Source organism: Microcaecilia unicolor, chromosome 1, assembly GCF_901765095.1.
Source record: "Microcaecilia unicolor chromosome 1, aMicUni1.1, whole genome shotgun sequence".
Taxonomy (NCBI): domain Eukaryota; kingdom Metazoa; phylum Chordata; class Amphibia; order Gymnophiona; family Siphonopidae; genus Microcaecilia; species Microcaecilia unicolor.
In genome coordinates, this window is record NC_044031.1 from 656245893 (window position 1) to 656264474 (window position 18582).

At 43.6% G+C, this 18582-nt stretch overlaps 1 protein-coding gene across 1 annotated transcript in view; it reads left to right on the plus strand.

Annotated features, from left to right (window-relative positions):
• Window positions 1–15988, plus strand: part of CSK (C-terminal Src kinase) — a 188179-nt gene extending 172191 nt beyond the window's left edge. Inside the window, exon 13 of the mRNA XM_030186510.1 lies at window positions 15046–15988. Within this exon, the coding sequence (XP_030042370.1) occupies window positions 15046–15228 (183 nt within the window). The 3' untranslated portion in view covers window positions 15229–15988. The remainder of the gene's footprint in view (window positions 1–15045) is intronic.
• The last annotated feature ends 2594 nt before the right edge of the window (window positions 15989–18582 follow it).

The following is an 18582-nucleotide window of genomic DNA, read 5'->3' on the forward strand; positions in this document are numbered from 1 at the left end:
TACCTGGAAATTAATATTGACTCTGGTCCCCCTTTAAGTACAGTTTGGGGCGCCATGAAAGCAGTAACTAGAGGATACTTCTTACAAGTAGCGAGCAGACAGGCCTGTCGCCGAAGGCGCAGTTGGTGAAGTGTCTGGACAGAATTAAATGTTTAGAAGCAAGCCGGAGGGCAAAACAGTCTCCCCAAACAATGCAGGAGCTGCGTGAATTGCGGCTCCAGCTAGATGCCATTTACTCAGAACATCTGAACATGGTGCAAGCTAGACAGAAAGTATGTGCATTTGAATTTACTAATAAAGCAGGGCGTACTCTCGCCATAAGGTTGCATAAACAAAAGGTGGACCACACAATTGTGAGAATTCCAGATGGTAAGGGGGGCCTGCTTAACACAACCACCCAGATACGTAAGCAGTTTAAGCAATTCTATCAGACATTATATTTACAGGAGATCTGTCCCGCTCCGGAAGCTATAAATAAGTATTTGACAGCTAGCAACTTACCAGCACTTAACCCAGTCCAGGTAGCTGAACTAGATAAAATGATAACACCAGTGGAGATTCAAAATGTTATTAAGGAGTTGCCCTCTCACAAGTCACCTGGCCTGGACGGTCTTTCTAATGAGTTTTATAAGAAATTTGTGCTTGACCTTGTGCCAGTGCTTACGGATTTACTCAATCAGATTAGAACTGGAGGGCTTTTACCATCTTCAATGATGGAGGCCTGGATTGCGGTAATTCCAAAACCAGATAAGGATCAAACAGAGTGTGCCTCATATCGCCCTATATCCATCTTGAATGCTGAAGTTAAAATTCTGCAAAAGGTCTTAGCAAATCGTCTAACAGCCATTTTGCCAACTCTTATACACCCAGACCAGGTTGATTTTGTGCCACAGAGGCAGGCCATGGATAACATCAGGCGAGTGGTGGACTTAATGTATTTGACCAGAAGAGACAGGATGCTGATGTGTCTTCTTGGTCTGGACGCAGAAAAGGCCTTTTTTGTATCGGGTTCTGGAAGAATTTGGGATAGGGCCTCTATTTTGTGGGTGGATTAGGGCCTTTTATAGCTCTCCTAAGGCTTGTGTGCGAATTAATGGGGGGAACTCTGAGATGTTTACATTACACAGAGGTACTCGTCAGTGGTGCCCACTATCCCCGTTGCTTTTTTCCAGTGGTAATGGAGCCTTTTGCAGCAAATGTACGAGCAAACCCAGATATCTCAGGAGTGCAAATAGAGGAGAGAGAGCATAAGATGGCACTCTTTGCCGATGATGTGTTGTTAACTGTAACCCATCCGGTTACCTCATTCCCTAATCTTCTGCGCAAGTGGATGATTATGCAGTGGTATCTGGATTTAAAATCAACATGGCTAAGTCAGAGGCTTTGAATGTCACTTTGCCACCAGGGTTAGTGAGTACTCTGCAGGACTCATTCTCATTCTGATGGGCAGTGAAAGGAATTCGTTACTTGGGAGTTTGGTTGACCCCGTGTTTTTCAGAGTTGTATTACACAAACTATCCAGGAGTGATTAGAGCAATAGTTCGAGACTTGGAGCAATGGGAGGATTTGACTCTGTCCTGGTTTGGTAGAATAGCCATGATTAAAATGAATATCTTACCCCATCTTCTGTACTTATTCCAGATACTCCTGTTGCAGTTACCAAGGAGGACTCTTATCTGCTTTGCAAGATCGCATAATGCGTTTCATATGGGCAGGAAAATGTCCGCATCTCCCTCGGTCATTCCTATATCAAGATAGGAAGAAGGGTGGGATGGGAGTCCCTAACATCTATTGGTACTACAGGGCAGCTCAGGGGTGCAGCCATAGAGTGGTTTCATGCATTGCCGCACAAATTGTGGGTACAGTTGGAACAATTTTCTTTGGGTAGAAGGCCATTAGGTGCGTTAGTATGGCTCCCCCGAAAGTATAGGCCTCTGGGGTCAGGGTGTGCCCGTTGATTTACACTACCTTTTATTACTGGGATACCCTTTTTATACATGCCTGTAGAGTAACTTATCTCATCCGTCGCCTATAGCATACAATCCTCTTTCCCGCCAGGGAATGTGCAGGGTGTGTTTTCTAGATGGTACAGGGAGGGCTTGAGGACCTGGGGTCAGATGTTCAATGAGGAGTCTCTGCAAACATTCTGTCTTTTGAAAGAGGAATATCCATTTATTGTACACGATAGGTATGCTTATCTCCAGATCTCGCATTTCCTGAGGGGGAAAATCATCTGTCCGCTGGTAACAAGGGAGGATTCATTCTTGGAGGACTTATGTGAGGACTCCAGGTCCACGAGAGGCTTGATAACTTGTCTTTATAAGCATATTTGCTCAAAATACCTGTTATACACCCTCCATAGGAGAAACTGGAGCCGTGAACTGGGCTTGGAGCTATGGGAGGATGAGTGGGAGACTATAGAAAGGGCCTCGATGAAGGTGTCTCTTCATGTGCCTCTTAGGGAAAATGCTGTTAAAGTACTATTTCGTTGGTACCTAACACCTGCCTGACTTCGACGCATTTACCCAGCGCAGTCGGGTATCTGTTGGAAGGAATGTGGAGAAGTTGACACAATGGGACATGTGGTGGTCTTGTATAAAAGTAAGAGCCTTTTGAAAAGCAGTACATAGTAGATTACAATGATGGCTGGGGTTAGCTCTGCCTTGGGCACAAGTCTAATTTCTTTTTCCTAAAAAATTTCTGGGCCTACCACTTGCCCATGCCGTTTTGGTTCGATACGCCATGAGCGCTGCTCGTGTAATAGTGGCTGCTCATTGGAAGCAGAACTCAGTGCCTCCACTAACAAAGTGGCCAAATTGTGGTATATCTGTGAAATGGAGCGGCTCTTAGCAGAGCGTCGACACTTGAAACACAAGTGGGAAGCTATGTGGGAACCTTTTATTTCACATTGCTCAGTATAAATACTGTTGGGCTTTGGTACAGGAAATTATTAACCTGTATACATGAATGAATGTGTAGGGCTGAGAAAGGGGTGGTGGGTGGGAGCAGGGTTACTTGTTACTGTACTAAGTTGTTCGGGGGGGGGGGGGGGGGGGATTGAAAAATAATTCTCAAGAAGTGTGTTTGAGCAATAATACACTAGTTTGGATTGGGGGAATGACATTCTGTGAATACTATTTTCCATCAGAGTCCACCACAATTGGCAGAGGTTGTCCTAATGGTCTCTTAGTTACCAGAAAAGCTGTGAGGTGGGAAGGTTCAAAGAAAACGTACTTCATAGATTGCTATCTTATGATGCATTTGCAGGGATATCTTAAAAAAGAAAGTAGCATCAATCTGAAGAACACCTGGTCTCAGGTATAAATTGCTTATGGTTTTTCTTTGTATCCCAAGAAACAACAGGAAAAATTCTGATCTTGAATCCCCAAAATAACTTTTTCCTCTTTTTGAAGTACATTTTCATCAACCAGTCTTTATCAGGGACAAGTGCCACCGTAGCAATTAAGGTTGTAGAAATAGCAGTATCTGTGTCCGAAGATCAGCAGAAACATCACTTTGCACTTGTCCAAATTAATTTTAATTTTCTACTTAGATGTTTTGTCTCCGAGTCTCATGGTACTCTGTTTTTAAAGATCAAATAAAGTAGTATCTGAAGATTTGGTCACTTATGCTTTTCCCGAAGTCACTTATGAATATGTTAAACAGCACAGGTCACAGTATAGACCATTGAGATACTCCACTGGTAACTTTTTTTCCATTTGGATAACTGACCATTAGTCCTACTCTGTTTCCCATTTTTTAGTCAGTTTCTAATCAGCAATAGGGGATTATTTTTTTCCTCATGACTATTTAATTTTGTTGGGAGCCTTTCAGGATGGACTTAGGTTTAAAAAAACCAAATTGGAACTGGATCTTAGGTTCTCTGTTAGGAAACACTGACGATCTGAAGCTGGGCTGTTTCTCATAGAATGTGTATCTCAACTGTACCTTCCATGAATGCAAAATGTCCCCACAAATGAGCTCAGCCTGTGTCAGCCGTACCTTCCAAGAGTGCAGAATTTCCCCACAGATGAGCCCAGCCATTGTCTCTTGAATAGTCTATTATCAGGAGATAATAGAAAACATCTTTCATCATACCGTTCTGGATCAAACCAAAGGGTCCATGAAGCCCAAAATGCCAGTCCAGATCATTAAGAAATGCCCCACAGATCCCAAACAGTAAATCCATTCCTTGTTGCTGTGGCTTTTCCCCCCGAGTCAGTCTAGCTAATGGACTTGTCCACAAATAATTTGTTCAAACCTCCTTTAAACCCAGCCATACTAGATGCCTTGACAACATTCTTTGGCAATAAATTTCAGAGTTTAAAAGAAGCAGCCTTGTATCCACCCCAGAAGACTAAATCACTGTAGCCTAGTGTTAGATGCTTTCGGTATATATTGAGGAAAGCATCCAGTGCTAGGCTGCAGTGGCTTAGTCATGTGGAACAAAAACAAGGATGTTTATCCCCCTTATTCCTCTAATACCAAGAACTTTACAGAATATGAAACATTCAAAGCCCAGGGAATCCTGGCCACTTCAATTCTAGTTTTCTTGACTGTACTAGCTGTTCATCAGTATACCCATATGCCAGAGTTCCCTTGTTTATTTATTTATTTCAAGGTATTTCATATACCCCCCCCCCCCCTTAATTTGCCATTATCAGAGATCAAGGGAAAGTTCTGTATCTAAACCAGGCTTATTCAAGTTAATTACTCAAGGATCACAAATAGGCTGGATTTTCAGGCTCTCCAGGGGATGGGATGACTTCGTTGTGAGGAAAGGCGAAAGCAGTAGGGACCTTCAGCTTGGAGAAAGATGGCTGAGGGGAGATTATTATAGAGGTCTATAAAATAATGAGTAGAATGGAACGGGTAGACGTGAATCAATTGTTTACTTTTTCCAAAAATACTAGGACTAGGGGGCATGCAATGAAGCTATAAAGTAGTAAATTTAAAACGAATTGGAGAAAACGTTTCTTCACTCAATGTTTAATTAAACTCTGGAATTCGTTGCCAGAGAATGTGGTAAAGGCGGTTAGCTTAGTGGGGTTTAAAAAAGGTTTGGATGGCTTCCTAAAGGAAAAATCCATAGACCATTATTAAAATCGACTTGGGGAAAATCCTCTGCTTATTTCTGGGATAATCAGCATAAAATGTTTTGTACTGTTTTGGGATCTTACCAGATACATGTGACCTGGATTGGCCACTGTTGGAAACAGGATGCTGGCTTGATGGACCTTCGGTCTTTTCCAGTATGGCAATACTTATGTACTTATATTTAAAACATTTTATTGAACCAGAAAAGAAACAAATACAAATACTGCAGATTCATGTCATCATTTACAACAATTTCCCCCCCCACCCAGTTCCCCTTCCCCTTCCCTCCCCCCTTCCCATTTCTGATAACCTTTATCATGAGTCTAGTCCGGTGAGAAAGTTAGTCGTTTGCGTGCCACTGGATGGAGTGTCATCAAAAAACGCTGCCACGTATATTTAAACTGTCGTTGCTCGGCAAATGAGGCCTTTTGCAAGCTACATCTCTCCAATCGTACCAGGTCTATCATGTGTGTTCTCCACACTGACACCGAGGGTCCATGCACCTCTCTCCAATACAATAGAATCACTTTCTTCCCCATCAATACTGACTTGCGTAAGAATTGTAGCAAGCCTGCTGGGGGTCTATCCTCCAGCTGAAAGTCCTCAAATAGAATCAACTCTGAAATTGGAACAGGTTTCTTCCAGAGCCGAGATGCGGTTAGGATGATCTGTGTCCAAAAGCTGGTGATGTCTGGGCACTGCCAAAACATGTGTGCTAAGGTGGCCAGGCCCTGCGCGCATTTAGGGCAGGCTCCTTTTGTATCCAACCTCGCTCTGTATGCCCTCCTTGGCGATATGTGAAGTCTTAAGGCAAACTTATACTGTAATTCCCAGTATCTTGGAAATGTCTCTCTCCTTTGAATGGATGTGAAGTGCTGACGAAATCTATCCTCTGTTATGGTAATTTGTAAATCCTCTGTCCATTGATCTATGAGTTTCTTGAAGTTTATTTCTTCGGTCGTATCCTTAAGGTATCTGTGGTGAAAGCGCAATGGCACTGCAGTGCTAGCGTTTAGGGTGAGTGCTTCGCTCAACACATCCCGCACATCCTCAGTCAGATTAGACCACCCCAAGGAGGTAATGTAGTGTTTTATCTGTAAGTATGCAAGCCAGTCAGTGTGCTTTAATCCAAATGACTGTCTAAGTTCGGTAAAGGGTTTGATAGTTCCTTCCTCTGTTATCAATTGGCTTATATATTTTATCCCCTGTATTGTCCAGTGCCGAAACCCTCTCGACTCGGTACCTGCTATAAAGTCTGGATTGTGGTTGAGGGGCAGATATGGGGTGCTCGCTGCAGAAAATCCATGCCTCCGGCAGAGCCATCTCCAGGCCGCTCTGGATGACCGCAGCATTGGATTGTTCCTTATGCCCTGAACCCGTCTTCCAGGCATTGTGTGCAATAGCCAACTGAGATGTGCAGATGGCATCAAAGCACCCTCCACTGTTCTGTCCGAAAAGTCATTGGTCTCTGCGATCCAATCTCGTATGTGTCTCATGGCACATGCTACTGATAAATATTTAATATTGGCTAGTCCCATACCTCCTTGTTCTTTGGGTTTTTGTAAACTAGTGATTGGCAATCTTGGTTTCCGTCCTCTCCATAAGAATCCTTGCAAGGCGTTGTGTAATATTCTTTCTTCTTTTCTCCTCAGCGCCAGTGGTAGCATTTGAAACAAATACAGCCAACGAGGCGCTAACATCATGTTAAATAGTGAAATGCGTCCTACCAGCGCCAAGGGGACCCCGCCCCAAAGACCCAACAATCTTTTTGTTTCCATAAGTAATGGTGTTACATTTTTCTCATATAATTTCATAGGATCAACAGTAATGGTCACCCCTAGATAAGTAATTTGTTCTCTAGCCCATGTTAGTGGAAATGCCCCCCTCCATGTCAATTGAGTCTCCTCTTGTATTGGCATTGCCAAGGATTTGAGGAGGTTCAATTTGTACCCCGAAAGGGTACCATATTCCTCTATCACTTGTAGCAGCCTGGGTAAGGAGCTCTGTGGTTTACTTAAGAGGATAAGGAGGTCATCCGCATATGCGAGCACTTTAAGTTTACTATCATTCAGGCACACTCCCCCTACATCCTCATCTGCGCGAATCATGCATAGTAGTGGCTCCAATACTAAAAGGAACAGCACAGGAGACAGGGGGCAGCCCTGTCTGGTCCCTCGGCCAATGGGAAAGGAATCTGTCTGCACTCCATTTACTAACACTCGAGCCTGGGGCGTAGAATACATAGCCTGTATAGCATCCAGATACCACCCATGCAGTCCCACCCTCCGCAAGGTTGTGAACAGGAAAGGCCAGCCCACCCTATCAAATGCCTTTTCTGCATCTAAACTCACAATCATATATGGGTTACGGCCGGCCCCTCCATGTAGTAATGCCGCTATTAGTCTCCTAACGTTGATGACAGACTGCCTTCCCTTCACGAACCCCGTCTGATCTCCATGTATCACCCGGGGTATCATCGGTGACAATCTCTCCGATAAGATTTTGGACAAAATCTTTATATCCACATCGATCAATGAGATTGGTCGGTAAGAACCCGGGTGCATATGATCCTTCCCTGGTTTGGGTATAAGGCTAATCAGCGCTGTGTTGGTGTGTTGAGGGAATTTCTTTTCTTCTACTACTGTTGTATAATAATCTAATAAGGGACCAGTAATCTGGTTCTGTAAGATCTTATAAAATTCTCCCGTGTAGCCGTCTGGCCCAGGGGCTGAGGAGTATTTTAATGCTTTGATGGCCCTCTGAATCTCCCTAATGGAGATTGGTGCGTTTAATGCCTCTGCCGTTTCTTCCGACAAGTGTAACATGCCAGATTTTTCTATATACTTCTTCATTTCTGCTTCTGATCTTTGTGAGGTCTCTGGTGCATATGTTTTTTCAAAATGATTCCTAAAAATCCTAGCAATCTCTGTGAGATCTGTAATGGGAGTACCATGCTCATCCTTCACCACTGATATGTAGTGAGGTCTCCGCATTCTTTTAGCTAGGCGTGCCATCATTCCCCCAGTTTTTTCCCCAAATCTAAAAAATCTATATTTCTGGTACATGAGTGCTCTAGTTGTTCTCTCATGTATGAGACTATTGAGTGCCACTCTAGTGGCTATCAATGTTTCATATGTGCTCTGTGTGGGCTGTCTTGTATATCTCTTTTTTAGTGCTCTCAATTTGTTTTCCAGTTCCACTATTTTGGCAGTTATTCTACGGTTTCTCCCACTAACATACGATATTACATTCCCTCTGATTACTGCTTTTGCAGTTGACCAGAACAGTACGGGGTCTTCTATATGTTGGCTATTCGTGGACTCATACTCTTGCCATTTAGCCTGTAGGTAAGTGACAAACTCCCTTGAGGATGATAGGTAAGTTGGGAACCTCCAATGCGGTGTTCCCTGGAAGTAGTGGGGCGCCCGTAAATCCACCCATATCATCACGTGGTCGGAGATCCCCTCGGGCCCTATTGTGGCTTCAGATATATGTTGGAGAATGTGCTGCGTCACAAAAATATAATCCAGTCGAGATTGTGTTTTATGTGCCCTGGAAATGTGTGTAAAGTCCAGCTCCTCCGAATGGAGGAGTCTCCAAGGGTCCACCACCCCCAACGCTGTGGTGAACAATTCTAATTCAGTAGGTGAGTGTGTGGGCCCATGGGACCCCTGCCCTGTGCGGTCCAATGCTGGATCCATCACCGCGTTCATATCTCCAGCCAGTACCAGTTGCAGGTTTGGATATTTCTGGCATTCCCTCAATAGATGTGCAAACAGCTCTGTCTTGTTCCCTACTGGGCCATATAGGGCCACCAACAAAAACTCTCGTCCCTGCACGTTTACCTGAAGCCCCACGAATCGGCCCTTTACATCTTTAAAAAGTAACTTAGCCTTGTATTGTAGGGATTTACTAAACAGAATGGCCACTCCCCCTCTGCGCCCATCAGCAGGAGAATCATACACTTCCCCTACCCAATAACGTATTAATTTTTTGTGTTCCTCTGATGAGAGCCTCGTTTCTTGGAGGCAAACAATGTCTGCCTGTTGCCTTTTCAGAGCTTGCAAGATTTTTGTTCTCTTAGCTGGCGAAGTAATGCCACAAACATTCCAAGATATCAGTCGTACACATCTACCTTTTTGTTTAACCATTATCTATGGGCCAATATTCTTCTAGGTGTAATACCTTACATCTCGACCCTAGGGCGCCCAGCCCCACCCCAGAGCAGTCCAGGTTATCCATGCCAGTATATTTATTTGTTATCCCCCATTTCCCGTTACTATTTATTCGTCCATCTCTTCTCTCTCTCCAGACTATATTAGGTTTTTCCCCCCTATTGCCTTCCCCTCCCCCCCTTCCCTCCCCCTCCCCTATCTTCCCCTTCCCCTTCCCTTCTTTGCCCTTTACATGCATCCGACCCACTAATGAGTCAGATACCCAGGTCATGTTCAATGCCATCGGTCCCAACCCTATCTTATAAGGTATCATTAACTCCCTCAAGACAGTTATTTATAACATTTCCAGCTATCTTGTTTAACAGTGAACGATAAACTCTGTGCATTTTCTACTCATTTTGCATTATCAATCAAACCACATTACCAGTCTCAGCATTGGATGATAACTGTTTCACTTATCCAATAATTGTGCCACATACTCTTGTGCAGCCTCCGTGGCGGTAAACGATTTCCACTGATTATTGTGATGGATTTTGAGAATCGCTGGATATAGCAGCAAAAATTTTATGTTATGGTCGTGAAGCTTCTTGCACAGAGGAGTAAACTGTTTCCGTTGTTCCTGGAGCATCATTGAGTAGTCCTGGAATATTAGAATTTTATGCCCTTTGTATTGTAGTGTGTCGCGTTTCATGCGATATCCCCTGAGGATTTCTACCTTGTGGGTATAATTGTGGACTTTTATTAATACCGCTCTTGGTGTTCGGCGGCCATCTTGAAGCCTCCCCACGCGGTGCGCTCTTTCTAGGCACAAGGGCCCGAATGTGTCCGATAAGGCCAGTTCTTCAGCCAGCCACTTCTCTAGTATTGTCGAGAGATCCCTTTCTCCTATTTCCTCTGGGAGTCCTATGATTCGGAGATTCGCTCGGCGGGACCTGTTTTCTAGGTCGTCCATTTTCTCCTCCATCCTGTTCACTTTCTTTTGAAGCTGTTCCACTGCCGTTGCTGTTGCTGGGCCCGTGTCCTCTAGCGCGGAGACCCGATTCTCTAGTTCTCCTGCTCTTCTATTAATGTCGGTAAGTAGTGTTTCGATGCTTACTATTCTCTCTTCTAAGCGATTGATTTGCGGCTCCAGCGCTTTCTCAACTGCAGCTGTTATTTGTGAGACTTGTTCCTCGGAGAAAACCGGCCCCTCCTGTTGCTTTTTCTCCTCCATTTTCGCTCCCAGCGCTTTCGTTTTCTCCTTCTCGCGTTTCACTCCCTTGCCTACCATTCCGCTCGGGGAGCTCTCCAAATATTTTTCCATTCACTCCTCACTCTTTCTGTTATCAAGATTTGCACCCGAGTTGTCTCGTTTAGAGTTATAAAGTTCGATTTTCGGGTTGGGGCCTCGGAGAGCTAGCTCTGCACGTCTGGCTCTCTCACAGCATCACGTGACCTCTCACTTATGTACTTATATACCCTTATGATTATGCAAGAGAACAATTTGCATGCCCACTGCCTCCATTGTATGTAGAGCCCTAACATGCATATTCATTAGGGGTAGCCTGAAAATCTGACTTGTTTGTGGACCTTGAGGACTGAACTTAGACATATCAGATCTAAACATCTATTTGTTGTTAATGCTTCAAGTGGAGGTGATTCTCTGAATCACGTATTCAGGAAAATGTGAACCCTTTTTCTTACTTCCCTAAAATCTGCTTCAGTATGTATTGTACCTTTTTTAAATCTGGAAGCAGCATACTATTCTCAATTGAAAGGAAGCTCTGTATTGCTGCACCCATTTGTGGCCAAGTTCATCAAAGGCTTATGGAACACAAAGCCCCCACTTAAAGTAAAAAAAAATGCCAGTTCTGTGGGATCTCAGCATGGTTCTGGCCCAGTTCATGAAACTTCCTTTTGATCCTGTAGAATTAACAGAGCTGAAATAGCTGTGTTTGGAAAGTTCTGCTCTTAATATCATTAACATCAACTAGAAGTGTGAGCAGGCTGTAAGCACCCGTCTCATGCCTCATTCAGTAGCGCCTTAAACTCACCCAAAATTCTAACCAAAAGTGGTTTCAGATCTTCACATCAATAATTCCATTGTGCTTCTCACTTTTCATTTCCAAGGCCTCATGCACAGAGAAGTAAACTGGCCCCACTCATACTGGTCTGTGAAAGAGCGCAAGCTTGCTCTATGAAAGAAACATCCACATCCAGTCTGTGGAACTTTTTCTTTCTTTTGATCCTAACAAAATAGGAATTACAGGGATAAAAAGTACCCTACTGCCAGTGTTAAAGTAGGCATCTCTAAATTTGAGCATATCACACGCTTTCACTTGTTTTAATTCAGCTTCATTGGTTGCATATTGAATGGAGCACTCACTACAAGATTCTATTTTTTTTTAATTTTCAAAATTGTCAGTAACAATGCACAGTGTTTTTTTATTGCCTTGAGTTTGCATACATACCAACCAACTAGGTTCCTTAGATCAGCAACACAAGACCAACTATGTTCCTTCCTTTCACTTAAATTGGATGAATATAGGAACTTTATTTATTTATTTTTACATTGCCAGCCCGAGATTATGGAACAGCTTAACCTGCCAACAAGAGATTATTAAAAGCTTAGAGGTTTTCAAGAAATCCCTTAAAACATTTTTATTCCAGCAAGCTTTTGATGGTACTTAATTGTTTTCCTAGGTGGATGACATTAACAGTAGCTTTGGGCCCTGTTTACTAAGCTGTACTATAGGTGTACTAACGTTTTTAGCCTGCACTAAAAATTAGCACATGCTAATGCTAGAGATGCCCGTAGGAATATATGGGCGTCTCTAGTGTTTAGCGCACGGAAAAAATGCTAGCGAACCTTAGTAAACAGGGCCCTTTTTGTTATCTCATGATGTTCTGTTTTTGTTTCTTTTTAATTTTATTGGGTATGTTTTTAGTACTTTACCTAGAATTTTTAGATAAAGCATGTTATAGATGAGTATATACAGTATGCAGTATGTGCAAATTAATCCTGTCAGAGCATGTTGAGGTCTATATATCTTGTGGAGGAATAGCCTAATGGTTAGTGTGGCAGGCTTTGATCTGATGACCAGGGTTTGATTCCCACTGCAACTCCTTGTTACCTTGGGCAAGTCACTTAACTCTGTATTGTTCCAGGTACAAAAACTTAGGTACCGATGATTAGTTCCCCGTGCTGTTACCACAGGGAAAAATACCGCCGGAACAGCACAGGGAATTAACTTCCCAATGAAGAGCACTAATAACATACAAATTTATGTGCGTTATTTGCGCTGATCATAGGGGGAGTTCTGCTTGAGGATTGTGCCTGAGCGAGACCTCTCGCAGAAGAGGTTTGACAGGTCCTGGCTATCAAAAAAAGAAAGCCCAGACCCGTCAAACCTGAAGCCTGGTGGGTCTGGTGGACCTCCACACACCCCCTACACCTAAAAAAACATAAGCCCGTCAACCACAATTTCAAAACACCTGGTGGTCACTCTTAACAGATACCCACCCACTAGCCAACACCCCCCCCCCTCCCCAATGCCTTGAGCAGGGAGGGACTAATGCTCCTTCTCTCCTCCTATGGGAGCCACTTCAAATTGGTTGCACCCAGCCTGGTGCATCCTGGGATGCACTGGGCAGGGCTGAACTTGGAAATTAAGCCCTGCTCAGTGCATCCCAGGATGCACTGGGCAGGGCTGTTCCATTTTTAAGTGGCACTAGTAACCTGTTCGAGGTTTGGGGGGGCTTGGCTAGTCTGCGGGGGGGGGGGGGTCTTTTAAGGGTCCCACTGGACCACCAGATGTTTTGAAATTGTGGTTGGGGGACTTACGTTTTTGGAGATAGGGGGTCTGGTGAACCTCCAGGCCCCTGTGCCTTTGGGGGGGGGGGGAGCCTGGAAGTACCAATGGCCTCTAGCTCCCACGTTTACTTCTGGTCATCAGCACCTTAGATTGTGAGCTCACTAGGGACAGAGAAAGTACCTGTGTATAGTGTGTACAGCACTGCGTATGTCTAGTAGCACTATAGAAATTATTCATTTTTTTGTTTTTTTAAGTTATAAGTTTTAAAATAAATAAAATCAAATTGGGTACTACACTACATTTGATAATGCTACAGTATAGCAGGATTGCCTGTCCAAAGTGGGATGTGAAGGTGTCATCTGCAAATGTAGTGCGCACCTGGAGTATTGTGTTCAGTACTGGTCTCCGTATCTCAAAAAAGATATAGTAGAATTGGAAAAGGTACAGCGAAGGGCGACGAAAATGATAGTGGGGATGGGACGACTTTCCTATGAAGAGAGGCTGAGAAGGCTAGGGCTTTTCAGCTTGGAGAAGAGACGGCTGAGGGGAGATATGATAGAAGTGTATAAAATAATGAGTGGAATGGATCGGGTGGATGTGAAGCGACTGTTCACGCTATCCAAAAATACTAGGACTAGAGGGCATGAGTTGAAGCTACAGTGTGGTAAATTTAAAACGAATCGGAGAAAAGTTTTCTTCACCCAACGTGTAATTAGACTCTGGAATTCGTTGCCGGGGAACGTGGTACGGGCGGTTAGCTTGACGGAGTTTAAAAAGGGGTTAGATAGATTCCTAAAGGACAAGTCCATAGACCGCTATTAAATGGACTTGGAAAAATTCCGCATTTTTAGGTATAACTTGTCTGGAATGTTTTTACGTTTGGGGAGCGTGCCAGGTGCCCTTGACCTGGATTGGCCACTGTCGGTGACAGGATGCTGGGCTAGATGGACCTTTGGTCTTTCCCAGTATGGCACTACTTATGTACTTATGTACTTATGTTGCTCCCTTTTTCCGATCAGTAATAAATATTTTAAACAAGGAATCTCTTCCACCTTGCATAATATAATCTTACTGTTACACTAGGTCCCTTTTCTTATTTTAGTGTTGTTGTAATTGCTATGTATCTTATGAATAAATAAATAAAAATACTTGGACAAAAATAAATATTTTACACAACACTATTCCCAGTACAGATCCCCGAGCCATTCCACAATTTACCTCTTTCTATTAAGAATACTGAACACTTAATAGTACTATCTAGTTTCAAGTTTATTTAAGGTTTGATACACCACCCTACAGCTGGACGTTTGGGCTAGTTTACAAAATCAATTTAAATTAGAATAAGAGACAGTGAGGTGAGGAGGAAAGGAAAGCAAGAGAGAAGGAGGAAACTGAAGGAAAGGGGAGGAATTCCATTTAATGATAGGAAAGAGGGTCTAAAGAGGGGAAGGGTAAAATGTCGCCAGCTCCTAACTTGTTACCAGTTCACAGTAAGATATTGCCTTTTGTCCTAGGACTTTAATTTCCTGATGAGTTTCTCATGAAGGTTAAATACAGTCGATTCCCAGTGATTTCCTACTGTGTAGGTTATCACTTTGCTTCAGCACCTCTTCCGGATTCACAGTAATTTATTTTGGTGCCTCTGAATCATCACTTTCAGTGAATGGTTCCTCACAGTGAAATCTCAGGCAGTCAGACACCACATATAAATGAAAGGTGCTATTATTTTCTATTACAGAATAGATGTATTCTTAGCCAGAGAAACTGGTACATGTAGAGGGAGTCTGACATTCCAGTTCCAGATAACATAAAGGCAAATTAGAACTAAAGAATACAATCCCATCCTAGTTAAGGTATTGGGGGGAGAAGAGTCATCAGCAACCTAGAAGTAAAGGGTTAGTCTTTTGTTAGATACATGTTTGAGAATTGCATTTTTGAAGAAAAAAAAAGTGATTTATTTATTTATTTATTTATTTTAGGCCCTAAAGGATGTAGTTCCACGAGTGGAGAAAGGCTACAAGATGGATGCCCCTGACAGTTGTCCCCCTGTTGTGTACGATGTGATGAAACACTGCTGGAACTTGGATACCTGTCTCCGACCTTCCTTCAGACAATTACGGCAACAGCTAGAGCATATCAAAGCTAAGGAACTCTACCTGTGAGCCTGGGTAGGGGGCAAATGCCCCCTCTTCCATCTGACCCTGCCCTCACTGGTGGAGGGGAGATAGAGCTGAACAGAGACTGAGCAATATCAAGACTTTTAAAACTTCTTACGAGTCCCTTTGGCTGATATCTAAGCATACAACATATTAGACTGTGTGTATCCTGTGGTCACCTGATCAGCCTCTGCTTCTTTCCTCCTGCCTCTCCCTTCTTTAACCCCTTCTTCCCAGCTCCTTTGCCACCTTCTAGAGTGAGTGAGCGGGTACTTCTCTGCCTCTGTTGCGTGCAGGAGAACGCGACTGGGCGAGTAATGCAAGAGAACATTTTAGCAGCATGCTACTTCCTCAACTTCGATTTTACCTTCCCTCTAAATGCCATTCCTTCCTTTTTTTTTTTTATACCTGTCTCCAGCATTTTGTGTCGCTTGTGTGTTTAAAGCTTCCAGTGGACACCAGTGGCAGCCCAGGTTGGGAGCACACTCTCTGTGGATCATACTCGCTTCCCTGGGAGAAGAACGAGGAGGATCCAGTGCTCATTCAGAGCTGTTGCCTGCAGTAGAAGACCCAGTCACTCTGGCTGCTTTAAACTTCATGTCCTCTTGTGCTTTGGGTTGTGTTTTATTTTATTTTTTTTTTTAATTTTGTATTTTGTTGTTGGGGATTTGTTTTGCTACAAATCAAATCAAAAAATACTGGATGTTCTGGTTTTTACTGAAGTACGAATCTTATTTTTTATTGTATTAAAAAAAAAAGTCATGTACAAAAAGACAATTGTTTAGCTTAAGCTTTGTTGAACTGTTTGCATGTTGTTTTTGGAGGCCTGTCAATTCCTGTTCAGTGCTTTATACTCATGTATATGCTGCCAGTGTTGAGATTATACTGTAATAAACCATTCCATATGGATTGGTGGCCCCAGTGCAGGCTGATAATATTTCCCTTTTAGTAGGGCCTAACCTTTGAATGTAGAGGTTGTCAGGAGCTGGTACAGCAGAAGAGGGGGAGGATAATCTAAACAGCAGTATAACAGGATCCTGCCAACCAATCAGAAGCCTGAGATTTGCACATAGCAGGTGCAGCTGCTCTATCATATAGGAATACTGTGAGGCAATGGGGAATGGCTTGTGCCTTCCACATAGGCCTCATTGACTTTGATTGGACAAAGCACTGATTGGCTGCTGTTTTCCCAGTTTCACAGCTGAGTGTTCCCAGTTGCAACCTCTTGTGGTTCGGATTCTGCATGGAATACGTTTTGAAGCAATATTTAAATGATTAACTTCTGTCATACTAGCTCATGGATAATTCCTACAAAAATGGGAAATAAAGGTCCTTGCAGCCTGCTCTTTGACATCTCCCTGTCATCCTATTATTTAAAAGAGAGGTGGGATGGGTTGTTGATGAACTTTGTTTGAGCTCGTGCTATTTTACCAGCAACAAGACAGAATTCATGTATATGCACTATAATCTTATCCTTTTGGCTGAAAAACAAGTGCAAGGTTTATGATCTGAATTTAAGATGGTCCCTGACACTGCGAACCCAGCTATCCAACCCAATTGGAGATGCAATGATTCGATGACCATTGTCAGTGTGGGATAATTTAAACTTGAATTAAAATAAATAAAGGTTGGAGGATATTATCACAGCTCAATCTCCTGGCATTTATTCTTTATCTGCTTAGATTGTGCACCCAGGGCCAGATTTAAGATTTTGATGCCCAGATAGATCTGTTGGGGGAGGGGGGAGGAGATGAAGGCCAGAGTGCCACAGAGGTGCCCTTTTTAAGCAGCATATTCACATGGTCCTAAAGCAGTGGTGCCCAAACCTGGTCCTGGCAGTGGCGTTCCTAGCCTGGATGACACCCGGGGCGGATCGCCGATGCGCCCCCCCCCCCGGTGCACGCCGCTAGGGGGGGTGCCGCAGCGCGCGCCTGTCGGCTCTGAGTTCACTAACTTCACTCGTTCGCTGCAGCTCCCTCTGCCCCGGAACAGGAAGTGACCTGTTCCGGGGCAGAGTGAGCTGCAGCAAACGAGCAAAGTTAGTGAACTCGGAGCTGACAGGCGTGCGCCACGGCACCCCCCCAGCAGTGTGCACCCGGGGCGGACCGCCCCCCCTTGGTACGCCATTGGGTCCTGGAGACACCCCAGCCAGTCAGTTTTTCAGAATATCCACAATGAATATTCATGAGAGATTTACATACCAAGGAGGTAGTGCATGCAGACCTCTCATGAATGTTCATTGTGGATATCCTGAAAACCTGACTGGCTGAGATGCCTCCAGGACCAGGTTTGGGAACCACTGTCCTAAAGTAAGCAGGAGAAGGCTCCTTGGCACCTTGAGAATTTGGCACCCTAGGCAGTTCCTTATCTCTATACCTAACTCCAAATCTGTGTGCACTCCTGCCCAGCATGAACAAGAATTCTTGCCAGTTACATTGATTCTTTACAGAAGAAATATAAATCCTTTGTTTACTTGTATGAATTGAGACTAGATCATAGATCCATTGTGGGAAGAGAAGTGGCTTATTGGACTCTTTTCCAGGTCTATTTTTCTTTCCTGTTATCCTCTTGTATATGGCTTCCTCTTGCCCGCTGGCATGTTTTGTGTTTAGTTATATTCAGGTCATCCTATATTTTCCCATAGTGAGGCTCTACTGTTACTGGCTACTAAATGCAGTGTTAGCTATTATCTTTCAAAGGGTTAAATGTAACTTAACTGAGCTCCCTGCCTGGGAAGTAGGGGGCTGAACAAGCAATGAAGTTCAGGTCTCCTATATGGCAGTAATGAGATATACTTGCCAAGATATTTGGGGTCCAGAATTTGGCCATACCCAGAGTGTTTATTTAAAATCATGTATTGGGGTGGATTAAGATCCTAGCAATTTGCTCTGGAATTGTATATTTTGGGGAAGGGGGAATACTGATATCAGGTTTGAGTGGTTTTGGAGTAGGGAAGGAATAGTGTAATCAGATCCTAGTGCCATTCTGGATGGTGGGTCCTTTTATAGAATTTTTGGTAGGGAATCTTATCACCAGATCCCAACAGTATATTTTATGGAGAAAATTCATACTTGTGGGTCTCTGGCTTGTTTTGAGTATGGGTTGTATGATTGGATCCTAGTGATTTATTTTGGGAATGAGTATAATGTCTGGGCAGCCTAGTTGGGGTACTTTGGGGAGGGAATTCATAGGATGAAAGTGGTGCAGATGGTGGGTTGGGGGAGAGAGATAATACAGTCAAGTGCCCCCCCCCCCCCCCCAGTGGTCGTTTTGGGATGAAGGCTAGTTAGTATTACTGAATTCTAGTGGACTATTTTTGTGAGAGGGATCCAAATATGTACATTGGAGAAGCGAATACAG